General features: G+C 40.6%; 2 protein-coding genes across 2 annotated transcripts in view; both read left to right on the top strand.

The window, feature by feature from the left end:
• Nucleotides 1-1833: 1833 nt before the first annotated feature.
• Nucleotides 1834-9240, top strand: ildr1a (immunoglobulin-like domain containing receptor 1a). Its single transcript, XM_072465569.1, has 9 exons — nucleotides 1834-2036; nucleotides 4288-4458; nucleotides 6166-6315; nucleotides 6686-6805; nucleotides 7428-7574; nucleotides 7686-7808; nucleotides 7894-8063; nucleotides 8138-8758; nucleotides 9171-9240. The coding sequence occupies exons 1-9, from the start codon at nucleotides 1991-1993 to the stop codon at nucleotides 9207-9209; spliced, it is 1587 nt and encodes a 528-aa protein (XP_072321670.1). The 5' UTR covers nucleotides 1834-1990; the 3' UTR covers nucleotides 9210-9240.
• A 1297-nt stretch (nucleotides 9241-10537) lies between these two features.
• The window catches only part of tmem39a (transmembrane protein 39A), a 25174-nt gene continuing 17309 nt past the window's right edge, over nucleotides 10538-18402 (top strand). Inside the window, exons 1-3 of the mRNA XM_072464549.1 lie at nucleotides 10538-10823; nucleotides 12838-13033; nucleotides 17072-17294. Of these exons, the coding sequence (XP_072320650.1) occupies nucleotides 12921-13033; nucleotides 17072-17294 (336 nt within the window). The 5' untranslated portion in view covers nucleotides 10538-10823; nucleotides 12838-12920. The remainder of the gene's footprint in view (nucleotides 10824-12837; nucleotides 13034-17071; nucleotides 17295-18402) is intronic.

Below are 18402 nucleotides of genomic sequence, written 5' to 3'. Positions count from 1 at the left end.
CTGCTCTAGAGACAGGTAAGTTTAATACCATACTGTGGAACATTCAAAACAATAGCTCTATGCATTCAGTGGTCAAAGAACAGCTTTTCCTTACTTGAGTACAGAAAAGTACAAATAAATCTGGCCAAATATTACTCCAATTAATGCACTTAAATGTAACTCAGTCAAATTATTACTTAACTTAAAATATTGAAGTATTTGATGTAGGAATTACTTTGGTAAAGAAAGTATATATTTTGGAATATATGTGTTGTAGCTGCTGTCATAGACAACTCTCATGCATTTAAATTCACGTTTCACAATTTCAATTTAAAAGCACAGTGAATATAACCTGGCTTACACCAGATTGATCTGTTTCTCTCTGAATTGAGCTCTTCACAATAAAACATCTGGAAAGTTTCTCGCTGAGTCAAACAAACTAATCAGTGACATTACACCAACAGCCTGTACAAGTGTTGAGTTTGTAACAGCATCTGCTCACATCACGTCTCTGAGTGAGCATCATACGCGTTTAAAATTGGATTAAAGACATGGAAAAGTTCTTTGTACTTGGAGTAGAATGTATATACATTTACGGCAACAGTCTTAAAACCTCTGAACTCAGTTTTCCATTCAGCATTAAGGTTAATTACAGGAGAAGGATACATCATTTATGCATGCATTATTTTTTATATTATATATTTATATATTTTGTTTGTTGACGGGGGTTTCTGCACACGAGCATCACCGGGAAATGAAGTTGCTTGGATATTGGATATCCGACATATTAGCTCACACGGACGACACTACATAGTGATAGTGTAGATGCATGGTACCAAAATATATTTTTTCTAAATTGAAAATGCATATTCAGAAACATTTAACTGTTGTGCCCAATCCTATTAATCAATGAGAACTTTTTTGGATTATTTTCAAAAAAAAATTGTAGAAAAATTCCATTGCCCTACCAGATAATTGTCATTACAAAGAAATATTTTGGATTGGTTTGGGGTGAATAGGTCACAAATCCTAAAAGAAATTGAAGAAAAAAACATATTTTTGCCAAAGTATTTTAATAAAAAGTGTAAAATGCATATTCAGAAGATTTAAAATACCGTACACGATCCTAATAATTAATTAGAACAATTTGGAACAGTTTTGAGTGAATGGGTGACAAGGCCTAAATGTTATTGAACAAAACATTTTTAAATGCTTCTTCAGAAAAATTCAATTGCCGGACCCAATAATTCTTATAACATAAAATTATTCTGGATTAGTTTGGAGTGAATGGGTGACAAAGCCTCGATGTTATTGAAGAAAAAAACATCTTTGTTCCAAAATATTTCTTATAAAAAATTGAAAATGCATATTCAGAAAAGATTTATTGCTGGACCAAATCCTAATCATCAATTAGAATTATTCTGGATTAGTTTGGCGTAAATGGGTCACAAAGCCTATTGTTATTTAAGAAAAAAACATGAATATAATTTATAATGAAATACAAGAATTACCCTTTTGGAATTAATTGGCCTATTAGTAGGCGTGTCAAACATGTATATTCATTTAAACAATGTATTTTACAACATTAAGAAAACAAACAAATATTGTTTTTGCTTTTGTCCAAGTAGGGTCATTTGTTAACTGTTCTAAGAGACATCACGGAACATTTGCCGACAATTCAAGCGAACACACGCCGCGTATCATGCATCTAATGCGGCACTCTCATGTAATATCGTCCGCGTGAGCACCGTTGTCGAATATGTCAAATATGGTTCCCGGGACTATGACCGGGACCGGGACTCGTTCACCTGCGCCGGTGCGTCGCTGTTTCGGGGCGTGGCCTTTGCTCTCGGGGACGAGACTCGTCGGGGAAAGACACACGAGCCAAACAATGAGCAGCACGGCTTGATTCACCTGCTTCGCGCTTTGTTACGGAAAACGAGCTTCTTTTGTGTTTTTATTTTCCCAGGACGTTTGGACTTGTGTATTTGACTGTTGTTTTGGCAACACCATGCAGACTGTGGCTGCTGCGGTTCTGCTTCTGGCGCTGATAAAAGGTAAATGTAGACTCATAATAGGCCCATGTCTTTACAGGTCGATTTTACACTGATGCGACTCTGCTGTGGGTATTGATCACGTGATACTTTATCACTAATTCATACATTTGGTCATTAATCCACTAGGCCTATGGGGAAATTCTCCAAACATTTTCAAATGTGACTTGTCTGTGTTGGAAATAGCCTATCAGTATCTATTCTTACTAATTCTGTTTTAATTGTGAATCAATTTGACAAGAATGGGGCAAAACGCTGCCCCTGTCCTTCTATTGTGCTCCTTGATAAAGATTTGGGGATTATATCAGTCTATTTCTATCTGTCTGTGTTTAGAGTTTGAGTTTCACTGTGAGAGTCAGTGCCAGTTTTTCCTGTTTGTCCACCTTGACACGAGCTCCTCAAACACTCTGGTTTCATTCAAGGCTGCTTCTTTGGGCCACATACTGGAAACAAATGGGAATATTGTCACACTGGCACTTATTATCACAAACTTGACAGTTGATCTCAATATTATTTAAACAAACTCCATATTCCCCCTGTTATAGAAATGTTAGACAAAACCAACCTTGAATATGAAATTAGGCTATTTTTCCCCCCTTATAATTATTTTAGGCAAGGCAAGTTTATTTGTAGAGCACAATTTGTCCACAAGGCAATTCAAAGTGCTTCAAAGTACAACAGAGAAAAAATGCATTAAGATCAGAGACATGACAGAAATCACAAAACCGTTTAAGACTCGGCACCAGCAGGAGGCCAGTCCGTGTTTAGTCCTGACTCTGGGCACCAGCAGGAGGCCAGTCCGTGTTTAGTCCTGACTCTGGGCACCAGCAGGAGGCCGGTCCATGTTTAGTCCTGACTCTGGGCACCAGCAGGAGGCCGGTCCATGTTTAGTCCTGACTCTGGCACCAGCAGGAGGCCGGTCCATGTTTAGTCCTGACTCTGGGCACCAGCAGGAGGCCGGTCCATGTTTAGACCTGACTCTGGCACCAGCAGGAGGCCGGTCCATGTTTAGTCCTGACTCTGGGCACCAGCAGGAGGCCGGTCCATGTTTAGTCCTGACTCTGGCACCAGCAGGAGGCCGGTCCATGTTTAGTCCTGACTCTGGGCACCAGCAGGAGGCCGGTCCATGTTTAGTCCTGACTCTGGGCACCAGCAGGAGGCCGGTCCATGTTTAGACCTGACTCTGGCACCAGCAGGAGGCCGGCCCATGTTTAAACCTGACTCTGGGCACCAGCAGGAGGCCGGTCCATGTTTAGACCTGACTCTGGTACCAGCAGGAGGCCGGTCCATGTTTAGACCTGACTCTGGCACCAGCAGGAGGCCGGTCCATGTTTAGACCTGACTCTGGTACCAGCAGGAGGCGGGTCCATGTTTAGTCCTGACTCTGGCACCAGCAGGAGGCCGGTCCATGTTTAGTCCCGACTCTGGCACCAGGAGGCGGCCGGTCCATGTTTAGTCCTGACTCTGGCACCAGCAGGAGGCCGGTCCATGTTTAGTCCTGACTCTGGCACCAGCAGGAGGCCGGTCCATGTTTAGTCCTGACTCTGGGCACCAGCAGGAGGCCGGTCCATGTTTAGTCCTGACTCTGGCACCAGCAGGAGGCCGGTCCCTGAGGTCCTCTGAGTCTGAGATGGTTCATATGGCACTAACATGTCCGAGATGTACTTTGGTTCTAGGCCATGGAGAGACTTGTGCACAAGCAGAGCTGCTTTAAAGTCTATTCTCTGAGCCACAGGAGCCAGTGCAGAGACCTGAGAACAGGACTAATGTGATGGTACTTCCTGGTTCTAGTCAGGACCCGAGCCGCAGCGTTCTGGATGTATTGCAGCTGTTTTACAGCTTGTTTGTTACAGTAGTCTAATCTACTGGAGACAAACGCATGGATAAGTTTCTCCAAGTCCGGTTTAGACACTATACTTTTATTTTTTTCAAAGTTGTGTTGCATCCACACACTGATCTGTTGGATGCAGTGACAGAGTGAATCCACTGGTCCATATTCACCTGCCGTCAGTGAAACATAGATCTGACTCGTCTGCATCACTGTGATAGGACACATTTTTATTATATGAAACAAGTTTTATTATAGCTTTTTATCATTTTCTCCCTTTTTTCAAACTGGGAAGGCCATTTGCAATTGTGATTTGACCAAATTTTCAAACACGAACACACGCACTCACTCCAACTGCCTTTCATTTCCCACATGTTTTAATAAATATTTACACCTGTATTCAGCGCCACTGTCTCTCTTCCACAGTGTCGGTGAGTATCCAGGTGATCGTCCCTGAGTTGCAGAAGTCCACATTCCTTTTTGCCTCTGTAATTCTGCGCTGTGATTACTCCACTGCCGCCAATACTCAGGAAACCCTGGTCACATGGAAGTACAAGTCCTTCTGCAAAGACCCTGTTCTTGAGTTCTCCTCTACAGGTGAATGGCATATTTATAACTGAGCATTTAACTAACTTGATACTTGACACAACAATCATTTTCATCTATTAATTTTAATTGTACTCACATTTTTGTCAAAAATCTGAATTATTTAAAACCTTTCAGAACAGATTTAATATTGTAGCTTTGTCTGAGATATGGTTAAAGGTGGATTGAATTTAATTTACCGTAGATAATTATGAATTGTTTTTTGTAACAGAACAAACAGGAAAGGAGAAGTTCCTTCATTTATTTGTTTGTAGTGAACTGAAATACATAATTGTTCAGTGCATGACTACTGCAGTAGATTATTTGGAATGTAAAACTGTTGAGATTGAAATAGAGATACAAAAAAATATTTTAGCTTGTGTGTTTAATGTGTTTAATTTGTTGAGACTTTAACATTAATCTGTTAAATGAACAACAACAAACAGCTCAGGTTTCCTGGATGCCATGTACAGTAGAGGGCTTTGTCCAGCCATCACTAGACCAACTTTAGTCACCTCCAGCTGCACCACATTGATAGATGATATTTGTATGAATGAAAGGATAACAGAAAACGCAATTAAAAGTGTTATTTTGTTAAACAGCATACCTGACCATCTACCAGTATTCATTGTTCTTGTTATTCATTCTTGTGAAGCTAAAAAAAAAAGAATACCGTACTAAATGTAATAGAGTTGTTAGAATAAGAACTGAGAACCACCTTATTTAATGTATGTTTAATCTTTTGATTCTGTGGAGCCAAATCTTGCACGAGTCAATTGAACGATGAAGAGAACTATCTGTTGAAAAGGACATTCTCTGTTACACGACAATCAGTTAGGTTTTTGAAGTAATTGTTTAACAGCCTTAGTATTAATGAAAATAACTGAAGATATTAATACAGAATTACCGTTAGATAAGAAAAATCACACATTTGGAGTCTTTATTGACCTAATAAAGGTTTTTGACTCTATTGATCATAGTATTTATTTATTTTAGAATTAGGAGCAAATGGAATCAGAGGTGTTGTGTTAAAATTGGTCATTTATTTAATGTATGTAGAGTACAGTACAGTATGTAGATTATGCAGGGCATGTATCAAGATGTCAAAATATTAGTCAGTACTATTGAAAAAGAAATGGTTCTACTTAAGAAAGGGTTTAATACTAACAATCTCTCACAAAATTTAACTAAAACCAAGTTTATGTTGTGTATGTATCAAAAAACTAGAGAAGATGTTGAATTGTTTTTTAATGGAATCAATATTGAAATTTGAAATTGAAATTGTTTTCATTTTGCTTTATTTTATGCATTGCCTAGAAATATGGGGTAATTCCTTCAACACTAATTTAATGCCTTAGTTATATTACAGAAAAGAGCCTTAAGAGTCTGAACTCTTAAGTCAGGACTATTAAAATTGAAATCAAATTGTTGATTTAATTATGCAAAAAGCAAAACACTGTTGCCATGTGGTTTGAAAACTAGAAGGAAATTAGATTTTAAGATTTCCTTTTCTGGTGTAAAGCAGTGGAACTTAAGACAATGAAGTTAAGAAATGTTCAAATATTATTCAATTTAAGTAATAATGATACAAATCTATTTAAGTAATGTGAAAACTTAATGTGGAATGTATAACTTGTTGTACATTCAAACCCTAACCCAAAATGGTGTATTTGTATGTATCATATCTCAAAACACACAACTCTTACTTATGTTTTGCAGCTTACCAGTCTGCTCTGCAGCTGGGCCAGGATCCCGCCAATGACTGTCCGGACAGCCAGCGCACCCTACGCACCGTGGCCCAGAAACGAGGAAGCAATGAGCCCACTCTGGGGTCGGAGTACCGCAATCGCAAAATCACCATTCTAAACAGTAAGTTGTTCATAGGCAATGGAAATAGTTTATTGTGAAAATGGCCATTAAAAGGCACATAACACATAAGGTTTGTAAACTTACTAAATATTACCCATATGTTAGTCATGTAATAAAGTTCTATTCGGTGTAACAAAACATCCCTTTTTATAGATTTTGCTTTCTTTCCGAAGGTTTTATTTGACAAGACGGCTATATAGGGAGAGAGCGGGTATAGACTTTCGGCAAATGGTTGAGGCCAGGAATCAAATTTAAGACGCAGAGGCAACCACACGTGTGCAATACCTTTAACCACTGTACCATCGCAGAGTCCACTTAAATGATTTTAATGTTTAAATGCAGGAATTGTAAAGTGTTTGTGCTTTGGCAGAGGCGGACCTGCAGATCACAGAGGTGATGTGGTGGGACAACGGAGTGTACTTCTGTCAGGTGGATGCACCTGGAGACACCAGCGGCGACAACGACAAGGAAATCAAACTAATTGTTTATCGTAAGTTACTTGTTTTCAGTATCCGTGTGTTTTGCTGCATTGTTATTTAAGGCAGCAACATTTTTAACCATATGAATTGTGAACTTTTCAAAGAATGTTTAAAGGTGGTATGGACGATTTTTTTTTTCCAGCACATTTTTTTATCATATTTCCTCGTGGCGTGGATAAATCATTTGTCCTGTCACGTATCAATCATAAAACGCACCTATTGCTCACCTGCAACCGCGTGCGGTTCGTCCCCACGTTTCCGCGTGCCTAAGCGTATTGATCTATCATAATATAGTTCCCTCAGTGTACGGGGCAAAATGAAGGCGGAGAAAGACAGTTCGAGCTGACGCAGAAGTGGACAGAAATCTACGGGAGACGAGAGATGCGATGCGCTCCGTTGCGCTAATAAACAAACGTACGTGTGTGTTGTATCAGTCCGCACGGGGGAGTGCGCATGCGCACTTCCACCTGCGTTCTCAAATCGCCGAAAAATCGTCCATACCGCCTTTAATACAGAGCTGCTGGATCTTTTCTTCAAATCTGAACTAACAAGCGGAGGAATCTTTTTATAACATTAGTCAAAGCTCATTAAAGTACATTTTGCATTATTTTACTTCTCTTGTCTCTTCCTCAGACTGGCTCACAGTGTTGTTCATCGTCATTGGGGCCCTGCTCCTGCTGTTCCTCTTCTGCATCTGCTGCTGCCAGTGCTGTCCTCAGGCCTGCTGCTGCTACGTCCGCTGCCCCTGCTGCCCACAGAAGTGCTGCTGCCCTGAGAAATGTAAGGGCACATGTTCTATTCACTACTGCCAGTCTCCTTATGACTGGTTTAACCACATCTAGAACAAATAGGTTATTTATATATGTAAGTATTAATCTTGTTGCATTTTAGTGGTAGTGCAGCATCGAATGATGAAGGAGGCACAGAGGGCCATGGTTCCCTGGATGGGAGGACAGCAACTCTACGCTCCAATGAGCCAAATGTCATCTCAGATGAACCCTGCTCTTTATCCAGGTATAACAGTTGTCAATAAAAACTGATCACATTTAGATATGTCTCTGATAACTCTTGGGTTCTTGTTCTTTTTTTTGTCTTGTAGGGTCGGTGTCAGGAAAGAGCATCCCACTGAAGCCCATGCCCCTGCCCCCTCCCCAGTCCTCGGCCTACAGTATGCCCCCGCCCAGTGCTCACAGCAACAACACAAACCAGATGCTGGACTATCTGGAGAATCAGGTGAGGGGGATGGACGTGAACACCCCTCTGATGCAGGTGAGCCTCTGTCTGCTCTGTTGTTTTGTTGTCTTTGTAAACAGAACGTAACTTGTCTGTCCTTGTCCCATCAGTCACAGTCAGTGCCCCCTCCTCACATGCAGCAGATGCCCCCTCCACATATGCAGCAGATGCCCCCTCCACATATGCAGCAGATGCCCCCTCCACACATGCAGCAGATGCCCAACCGTATCCCATTCTCTCCAGGACCTCCCAGCATGCTCTCTGCTCTGGATGATGTCCCAAATGAGCGCAGGATAATCACGCTCCCACCGATCAGGGAGCAGGGAAGGGCCCCACCCTCAGCTCCCAAAATGCGTCCTCCAAGCTCTAGTGAAAGCAGTCGTAGTGGATTTGGACGTCGTGATGACCGTGGGGCTGGGGGCAGGCGATACCCCTCACCGACTCGCTCCAGGGGTGTGGCCAGAAGTTACAGCGAGGAGTCCTTGGACGGAAGGGGCCGCTCGGAGGCCAGAGCGGGCTTGGACCGCCCACGTTCTAGATCCAGAGACGACCTGTTCGACGCCAGGTCCCGGGGTAACTACTCTCCTCCTGCGGCCCAAAGATCCCGAGGGTCCTGGAGCTCTGATGAGGACAGTCGCAGAGGAGGAGGGCGAAGGGGCGACAAACCGCCCAGCTACACTGAGTATGAGCCGGGACAGAAACCAGGGGCACGAAGGAATGGCCGCTATAATGTAAGGCAATCACTGCTGTAAGCTACGTTCACAATAGCCGTTAAGTGAGCGATGGTTCATCATCTTATCTGTTATGTTCATGGTTATAGGAACAAACTCCTTTTGTAACTTGTTTTGAGTCCGATAACAAGCATCTCCAACAGATGCCACTTAAAACTACTTACCTACCTGTGATTTTAAAGATGTGAAAGTTTAAGACATTTAAACCTAAAAAGGTCAAAAAGAAATGTGTTCTAAACGTTTTAAGATACAGTTTTTAAAAAAAATTATTGCACTAATTACCATATTTACCTGTGCATTGTTTAATGTTGAAAAACTATGACGGCTCTTTGAACGTAGCACACAGCTACAGCATGTTTTCAGCTATGTGTTAGTGGAATAAAAGTTACTAAAGTTAGTGTATTTTTCTTAGGACAACCGCTCTCGAACTGGCACCAGTGTCGTCATCTGAGTCGTCGAGCTGTGAATCTGTGAAGGTTTTTTTTAAAAGAGCGCCTACACCTCAAAATGAACTGGGAGCTGTGATGGGTTGTGCAGTAAATAAGCAGGCCTATGTACAATAGTGAATGGCCATATCCTTTTTTTTTTTTTTTAAATGTAGCTTTTAAATTAAATATTGAAAGTCTTTGTCAATAGTTTGACAGTACTTCAGTGTGAAGGGACTTTTCTCAGGGCAATTTTATAGCCAATTGAAGATAAATAGTACAAATATGTTTTCTGCCTCCTGGACATGGACCGGCCTCCTGCTGGTGCCAGTACATTTAAAGTTTGTTATTCTATATATAGTGTTTTGCAAACATCAAGTTTAGTACTTGCAGATTAAATGAATATGTGATATGTGTATACAGGAAGTGCTTTGTATTAATACACTGTTAATACAGTACTGCATCTCTTGGATGGACCATCTGTGAGAAATTTTTCAAATTAGTTATTGAGCTAAGAGGCAGGATAACAGTTTTGAAGACAAATGAGGAACATGTTATTTAATTTTTAAGTTTTTTTCATAATTGTATTAATAACTTTGTTTGAATAAATGTTTTAAAAAATGTTTAATTTGTCCAGCACTGTATTCTTAAAGCCTAATCTCATTTTTTTAAACACACTGCCTCATCTTCCCTATTTCTCTTGAATATTTAAAAATGTTCTTTGATTATGAGTTTAACATTTATTACTATATAGCCTTAAAATAGGCCACATGAGCCACAGTCAGTGTTGACAACTGAGTTCTAGCATGTTTATAGTTATTGTTATTATAAACGTTATATTACAAACATATTGGCAAACAATAAGTAGGCCTACCCTACTTAAGCATCACAAGTGGAGGCCAGACAGGAGAAGACTAGGCCACAGCCAAGAGGAGTCAGAGAACAAATCATAAATACAGGCGCTAGGAGGGCAGAAAGTCCATCTGTAAATTGATTCAGCATTTAAGTTAGGTCAGGCAAAAGCAGTCTCAATTCTTTGACGAATGTGTGAAAGAGAAATTTGAGGTCTTTATTTTGTGGATAAAGAATTTTCCTAATAAGTAATGAACAAAGTTTAAAAAAAAGTCTAATGGCTAGGTTTTTTGGGGTGCGTTTAAATAGATATAATTAAACAACATGGAGCTGAAACATGGAGCGTTGCGTTAAAACTGCTATGAACTAAACTATGTATTATATAATATGAAGGTTATTTTGTGTTTTACTGACGATTTCCTTTATTTTTAGTATTTATTTATTTATTTTTCTGTCGTAACAAAACTGCGACCGTGTTGACTGGGAGTCGCAGGTATATGACGTCGTGGCAAAGGAGGTGCGCGTATGCCACGTCGGTCTCTGTGCAGAGCATTTACACTGTTGCTTCTCCAGCTGTTGGCTAACTTTTTCTGCCCCATTTGTGCATTTAGCTGAAAGGAGTGGAAACGTCTAGTGACCCCGGTGCCGCGGGAGCTGCATTGTTGAGCAAAAACGCAGAATTTGAAGCGAAAGAAGCGTAAAAATGCTCAGGGTTGCTACTACTGCGGGTACTGGAAACCACACGACGGACTGATGCGTCCTCGTTTAGTTCACCTCCCGTATGTGATGTGAGTAAACCGCTTTATAAACTGTTCACATTCAAAGCTAAACGTCTTTGCCATTTCATGTTTTGTCAATGTTTGCACCTTGACGCTTAAATTTAAAGTTTAGATCTCAAGTTTCCGTGGTTTTGCACAAATGACTACGCTCCCCCATGGCTTCCCCCTTTGCATGTCATAGCAAGTCTGTGCAATAACCTCTCACTATGTTCCCCAAACTTAACATGAAAGCCAGGCCCGCAAAAAGCTTGATATTGGCATAGCCTTCAAGATTTTATTGCACTTCCACAATATGTCATCCAGTGATCCCCATACAACGTCAAAAACACTACTTTCTCTGCATGTTAGTTCCTGTTTTCACTATTTTCTTGTAACTTGACTGCAACTGAACTTTTGGCCCATAAACCACCCAAATGTTTTTGTCTTCTTTCCCGTTTTGTCTCACGCCGGAGGGATACCTAACTTGCCTTAATGGTGATTCTTTAATACGTTTTATTCTGTTTACTAGTAGTATATAATAGGTTATTGCTATTATTTTTCATGTTTTAGAGATACTGTTGTCTAGCATCCTTCAAAGATTCATAATGATGTAAATAAATAATTCAAAGTACATTTTATATTTACAATTTTTTTTTTTTAGTAAAATATCAACTAACAGAGAATGTGTACAGATTATTTGAGATAATATCAGACGATGGAGCCTCTGGCTCTGATTCATTCAGATTAATTTTGAGTAATTGGAAATGATACAAATGGAAACGGATAATGCTCTTTTTCTATTGACAATTGGCTTGAAAAACATAGATTTCTTTATTAGTCACTGTCTTCCATTTCTGCTGACTCAAAAAACAACTCCAACAGATGGTTCCCCAGACTGGCCCTTAGCAAAATCAACTTAAAAGAAGAATGCAGTCATCTGAAATGAGTTGGGCAACTGCTTAGACTTGACGTCTAATAGTTATAATGGGGCTAAACAGGTCACTGTAGTTGACGTGTGAGGAAACGGTGCCTTGCCACCTGTGACAGATAAGTTCCTGGGGTAAACCCTGGCAGCTTCATGGGGGTTGATATGACACGGTCATGTAAGATAAACTTTGACCAGATAAATCTTTCTGCTGAGTCCAAATGGACTGAAAAAATATATATATATATTTTACGATTAAATTTATGTTTGAGAATCAAGACTCAGTTTACCGAATTAACATTTGCGAGAATATTGATCTATAAACTGCTAAACTAAAACCATCACATGCATTTCATAACATGTTTTTAAACATCTCAACTACAGGGTTAGCAGATTTTATACAATATGACTCCATGGAGATAAAATCATATTTTGTTTTGCAGAGCACAATATTGTATTCAAACTGCCTGCCTACAATAGCTACATAAAAAAAACTCTTGACCTTCTGGTAATTCCTTCTCTTTCAAAAACAGTTTCTTGTCGAGTTCATATTGATTGATGTAAATGTAGTGTAAAAGACTCCAGGGTATTGTCTCCTTTACATTTCTGGAGCCAGTGTACAAACAGGACACAGTTTTTTAAAAAGATAATGATGCACTTTACTTTGACGAAAAAAAAAAAACTTGCTGGACATCAATGCCATTCATAGTCTTTTGAGAATATTGCATTAAAAGCCCACTAAACAAATGTCAATAATATTCAAGCTTAATCCTAGGTAGGGTATGTAGCCTGTGCCTTAACCTGCTGGTAGAGGACATAGAGCAGTGTTTCTCCTTTTCAGTTTATGGACAGACTATGGCTCATGTTAAGCTCAGAACCTCTCTTCCCTCAATGTGCTGCAGAGGCTGGACTAGCACAGATTCAGGATAGGCTTAAATCTGCATTACAATTGTTATCAGTGAAAGCAATATTTTGATTTGAACATGTTTCCCTCGTGTCTGGGAACACAGACCTAACACATTCTACATGAACATTTTTACTGCTCATCATCTTTATTTGTGACGAATTTTGCAATGACCTGTTTTTGTTTATTCCATTTCTATTTCTTTGTCCTTGCAGTGTTTATGGTGACGCAGTGAGGATAGAGGGGCGTGTCCCAGAGGCTGTGGGGGTGGGCGTGGTTGCCGTGGTAACTGGCGACCATGCCCGGGGGTCGCAGGGGTCCCAGCAGACAGCAGCTCAGCCGCTCTGCCCTGCCCTCTCTGCAGACTCTGGTCGGGGGCAACTTGGGCAATGGCACTGGCATCCGGAACAGGTACAACAACATTTATCAACATGTAGAGCTCAGACAGATTATAGAAATGTTGTTTGTTTGTTTTTACCAGGAAACCAGCATGTTATTGAAACTGTAAACTTGTTCGTCTTAAGATTAGAGATGTCACTATATCAAATTTTAGTGTTACAATTGTTGTGAAAAAAAAAACCCATCACAATTTAATGATTACCGTTCTTTTTGGGCTATACAGCGCTCCTGAATAATAGCTTTGCCCATGATATTTACAAAGAAAATAGAACTTGTCCATATACGGGTGTGACAAAGTAGCTTTGTCAGCCAGCCTGGGGAGACCAGGGCGGCATGGCACCAACGCACGCACACACATACACGCACACACCGGTACCGGCACGTCCCTTACCTGTCCCATGAGGACTGGCGCAGGACTTTGTGGACTGGTGTCAGCGGAACCACCTCCTCATCAACGCGGGGAAGACCAAGGAGATGGTGGTGGACTTCTTTAGACGCCACCCCACTGCCCCCTCACCAGTGAACATCCAGGGAAGGGACATTGAGAGAGTGGACTCGTACAAGTACCTGGGTGTTCATCTGAACCACAAACTTGACTGGACTCCTAACACAGAGGCACTGTACAGGAAGAGCCAGAGTCGGCTCTACCTCCTGAGGAGACTTTTGGAGTGACTGGGCCACTCCTGAAGACCTTCTACGACTCTGTGGTGGCATCAGCTCCTGTACGGTGTGGTCTGCTGGAGTAGCAGCATCACAGAGAGGGAGAGGAAGAAGCTGGACAAAGTCATCAAGAAGTCCAGCTCCGTCCTGGGCTGCGCTCTGGACTCGGTGCAGGAGATGGGGGACAGAAGGGTCCTGGCTAAATTAACATCTATGCTGGACCATGAGTCTCACCCTCTGCAGGACACTCTGTCCGCTCTGGAGAGCAGCTTCAGTGACAGACTTCACTGTGTGAAGGAGACGTTTCGCAGGTCTTTCCTTCCTGATGCTGTCAGACTTTATAACAAACACTGCTAGCCCTGAACCATGTGCAATACCTGTAAATAAGAGTGTTCTTTTTTGTTTTTATTCGGTTTACTTACCTGCTAATGGTATTACCTAGTCTTGTGCTAACTATTTTTACTTTATTTAATTTTTATTTTATTCTATTATCATTATTTTATCATATTATTTTTATCTTTTTTATTTATCTTATTTTATTCCCCCCCCTCCATTCCCTATTAAGATAGGAGAGGAGTTTTTGTTAAGAGTTTTTTTGTTTTTGTTCATAAGAGTTCTATTAAGAGTTCCTATAATCTGTCCTTTCCTCCTGTTTCTACTGTGTTGTAACAACGAAATTTCCCCTTGTGTGGACATTAAAGGATTATCTTATCTTAACTGTTCCTGGTTCCTTTTCTCCATATTAGTAGTCACGGGAGCACACTTGGTTGCTGCTTAACCATATTCCTTCGCCATAACTCCCAAATCCACATGCTCTGTGTTATCATCATCCCCTCCATGTTTCGGCCGGCCAACACGAACTCCGCGGACTTCCGCATTATAAACGCGTCACATGACGGGCGCACATGTGACGTCATCGGTGACGTCAGGGAATTCGCCGTTTTTGGTGAAAATTATTAGTTTTCTTGTTTTTACATTAAACTTCAACACGAAGTGGTAGTGTTGTGTAGGAATATATTTAGGATTTTTGGGTATTATTTATTAAAGTATTCAGGTTCTGTGTTGAGAAATATTGTTTTTTTCTGTTAATTGATTTGGGGGAGGAGCCTCCTTGTAAAAAAAGAACGTTTTGCACCACAAATGGTGAGTGTGTGTTCGAGGAGAGAGCTGGGTGCACCGCAGGCGCGAGCTCCAGAGCCAATGCTGGTCATAATTTTTTGGACTATCCCTGTAAATATTTGTAAATACTTATTTTCTGCACTGTTTTTGGATTTTTGCACTTTGTTTTTGCACTTCCGGGAATAAATTCACGAACACTATTCTTTGACTTATAGTTTGCCATATAGTTTATTTGCTAAGAAGTACCCACCACAATGGGCCGCACCTGAGAATAAACCGTAGGTTCCCATGTTGTAACATGAGCTATTTATAAATACATAAACGCAGTACTGATGCGTTACTAATTAGACACATTTCTAAGTGAATAGAAGTTATATTGTAATAAAACACACAGCATGTGGAGCTTAATAAACTCGTCACAGCTGTCCCTACTGTCCCCTCTGTCCTTGATTACTCTGTGCGAACTGACTTACCTGTGTATGTGTCTTCACATCTGGCTCATCTGCTCCTGAGCTCGTATTTATCAAGTGAGTGTTACATGGTAACATTAGATATTTACTCAGAAATATGGTCCATGGTAGCGATACACATGTTGTTTTTTGACCCATGAGTCAGGTCTTGCCAAGAAAGTTTAATTTCAATGCGGCAGATCTCCGTGTCTTTGTGTTCTGCCGCATCTAGATTCACATCCTCATTAAACTAATTTCTTTCTCTGTAAAAATCTATAAATTAGACGTACCGTTATAATGACTGCAGGGTTCAAAGCGTGGGAAGAAAGTAGTGGCTTAAAGTCCGAAAAGTACGGTATTCATGATTATTAAGACTGTGACCAAACAGTGTAATCTTTAAATTTCTTTCATGCCCATTGTCAATCATGTTACTATTCCTCAAGTTTGTGACCGGCTTCATGAAATGTAACTCTCTAAAAGACAAAATAAAGCTAAATTTGACCAAACGGCCAGATAAAAAAAGTTATTGACATTTAGGTCTATTTTTTGGACTATAGCTTGAACTAAAATACTTACTTTTGTGGCCTGAATAATCACAACAATCTATTAACCAGTATCTTGACATCCCTACTTAAGATGTAAAAACTGTTCTGATCATACAGTATTTCGTTTTGAATGAGCTCATTCAAAACAAAATACTGTATGTGCTCATTCAAAACAATAGTACTTCCTGGATATGTGGCATCTGCAACAGCACTTTTTATGCATCACGGCTTCTCCACACAAACATGTTTTAGTTATAACTGTCTACACCAACAGGAAGTAGCAAATTGACATGCAACAGACACAATTTTAAGTTTATAAAATCATCCAACAAAATAAAGGTGTTATCAGGTATTCATTTGTCAAAAGAATCTGCTATTCATGTCCAACCAGGAAGTAACTTCCCCAAAATTGGAGTTGAATAGGCCACATTTGAGTGAAATCTTGAATTAATTAATGTTAAGTATGTTTACCGGTAAGGCTGCCCCAAGTAAATTGTATGTTTGCTGTAACCCGCCCCAACATTTTTCAAGTGGGTCGGTCGGTAGTTTTTTTTTTTTTTTTTTACTTTGAAGGCATAAAAAATATCCAAATCGTCGCCATTTTTTGATTCTTGCAGTGACCCACAGTGACTGCCAGGGGTCAGGCTTCAACAGTCAATGACGGAGAACATCTCCATCAACCCAATTGGGAGACTAAATCTCCCGATTTTAAAGGTCCCATAACATGCAAAATCGACTTTTCAGGGCTTTTAACCTTCTTACATTGCTATTTGTGCTTCATATATGTACCCAGAGTGTTTTTTTGATTGATTCCCTCAGTGTTTAGCTATATTACAGACTATCTCCTTTCCGCAAATCTCCAAACTGACGGGCGGTGGGGCAAGACCGCATCATAAGGGCAGGCAGGCGTCACCACTTCAATGTCTTCGTTCCTTCACTTTGGTTTTATCTCATAATTCTGATGCATTTTGAAATCACCCTCCTAGTGGGGCAATCTCTCGCCTTTTTATGCGTTCTCTCCCGCTTGGGACGATAGATAAGTTGTGCAGTGCTACAAAATTATTCAACACGGCGCTTTTTGGAAAAAACGGTCGGTGAATTGGCAAGATATAAGACACAAAAAAAATGTTGGCATAATTTTGACAAAATGCTGATATTTTTTTTTCCAGTCGGCTAGACAGACATATTTTTTTGCTCAGTCCAAGTGAAATGTGTAGTCTGACCTGCTTTTCTGTGACTTGTGCTCATGCTCTGATCTGCTGGTTCTATCTCTCCAGGAACAATAACGCTCTGGGGCTGTCGGCACCGCCCCTCTCGGCCCTGATCACACCAGAGCCGGTGCGACACTCGAGGATCCCAGACCTTCCTTTGGACAGCAGCCTTCTGTTTGAGTTTCTCCTGTTTCTGTATCTGCTCGTGGCCCTGTTTGTCCAATACATCAACATCTACAGGACAGTGTGGTGGTATCCCTACAGCCACCCTGCGGCTTCTACCTCACTGGTAAGAATAGATTAGCCAATAAGCAACAATATAACTGCAAACAAAAGACAATGCTAAGTGCAGTATGCTGGGTTTGTTCCACATTCTAAACATTTGAAATGGGAAAGAATCGGAAATACCTTGGGATATCTAATATAGATATAATCTATATATATATCTATATCTTATATAGATATAATCTATCTAATCTATAGATATATATAGATATATAGATATATAGATATAGATAGCTCTCTCTAGCTCTCTCTCTATCTCTAGCTCTCTCTCTCTCTCTATCTCTCTCTATCTCTCTCTATCTCTCTCTCTCTCTCTCTCTCTCTCTCTCTCTCTCTCTCTCTCTCTCTCTCTCTCTCTCTCTCTCTCTCTCTCTCTCTCTCTCTCTCTCTCTCTCTCTCTCTCTCTCTCTCTCTCTCTCTCTCTCTCTCTCTCTCTCTCTCTCTCTCTCTCTCTCTCTCTCTCTCTCTCTCTCTCTCTCTCTCTCTCTCTCTCTCTCTCTCTCTCTCTAGATCTCTCTAGATCTATCTCTCTAGATCTCTCTCTATCTCTCTAGCTCTCTCTCTCTATCTCTCTAGCGCTCTCTCTCTATCTCTATATCTCTCTCTATATATCTCTTTCTATCTCTCTCTAGCTCTCTCTAGCTCTCTCTAGCTCTCTCTATATATCTAGCTCTCTATCTCTATCTCTCTATCTCTCTATCTCTCTCTCTACATCTATCTCTATATCTCTCTCTCTCTATATATCTCTATCTATCTCTCTCTATCTATCTCTCTCTCGCTCTCTCTAGCTCTCTATCTCTTTCTATCTCTCTATCTCTCTATCTCTATCTCTATCTCTATCTCTATCTCTATCTCTATCTCGCTCTCGCTCTCGCTCTCGCTCTATATATCTCTTGCTCGCTCGCTCTATATATCTCTTGCTCGCTCGCTCTATATATCTCTTGCTCGCTCGCTCTATATATCTCTTGCTCGCTCGCTCTATATATCTCTTGCTCGCTCGCTCTATATATCTCTCGCTCGCTCGCTCTATATATCTCTCGCTCGCTCTATCTCTCGCTCGCTCGCTCTATATATCTCTCGCTCTATCTCTCGCTCTATCTCTCGCTCGCTCG

This window comes from Eucyclogobius newberryi, unplaced genomic scaffold (assembly GCF_026437365.1).
Source record: "Eucyclogobius newberryi isolate DKJ021-1_F unplaced genomic scaffold, fEucNew1.0.hap1 SCAF_5, whole genome shotgun sequence".
Taxonomy (NCBI): Eukaryota; Metazoa; Chordata; class Actinopteri; order Gobiiformes; family Gobiidae; genus Eucyclogobius; species Eucyclogobius newberryi.
This window is presented reverse-complemented; position numbering and strand designations above follow the sequence as displayed.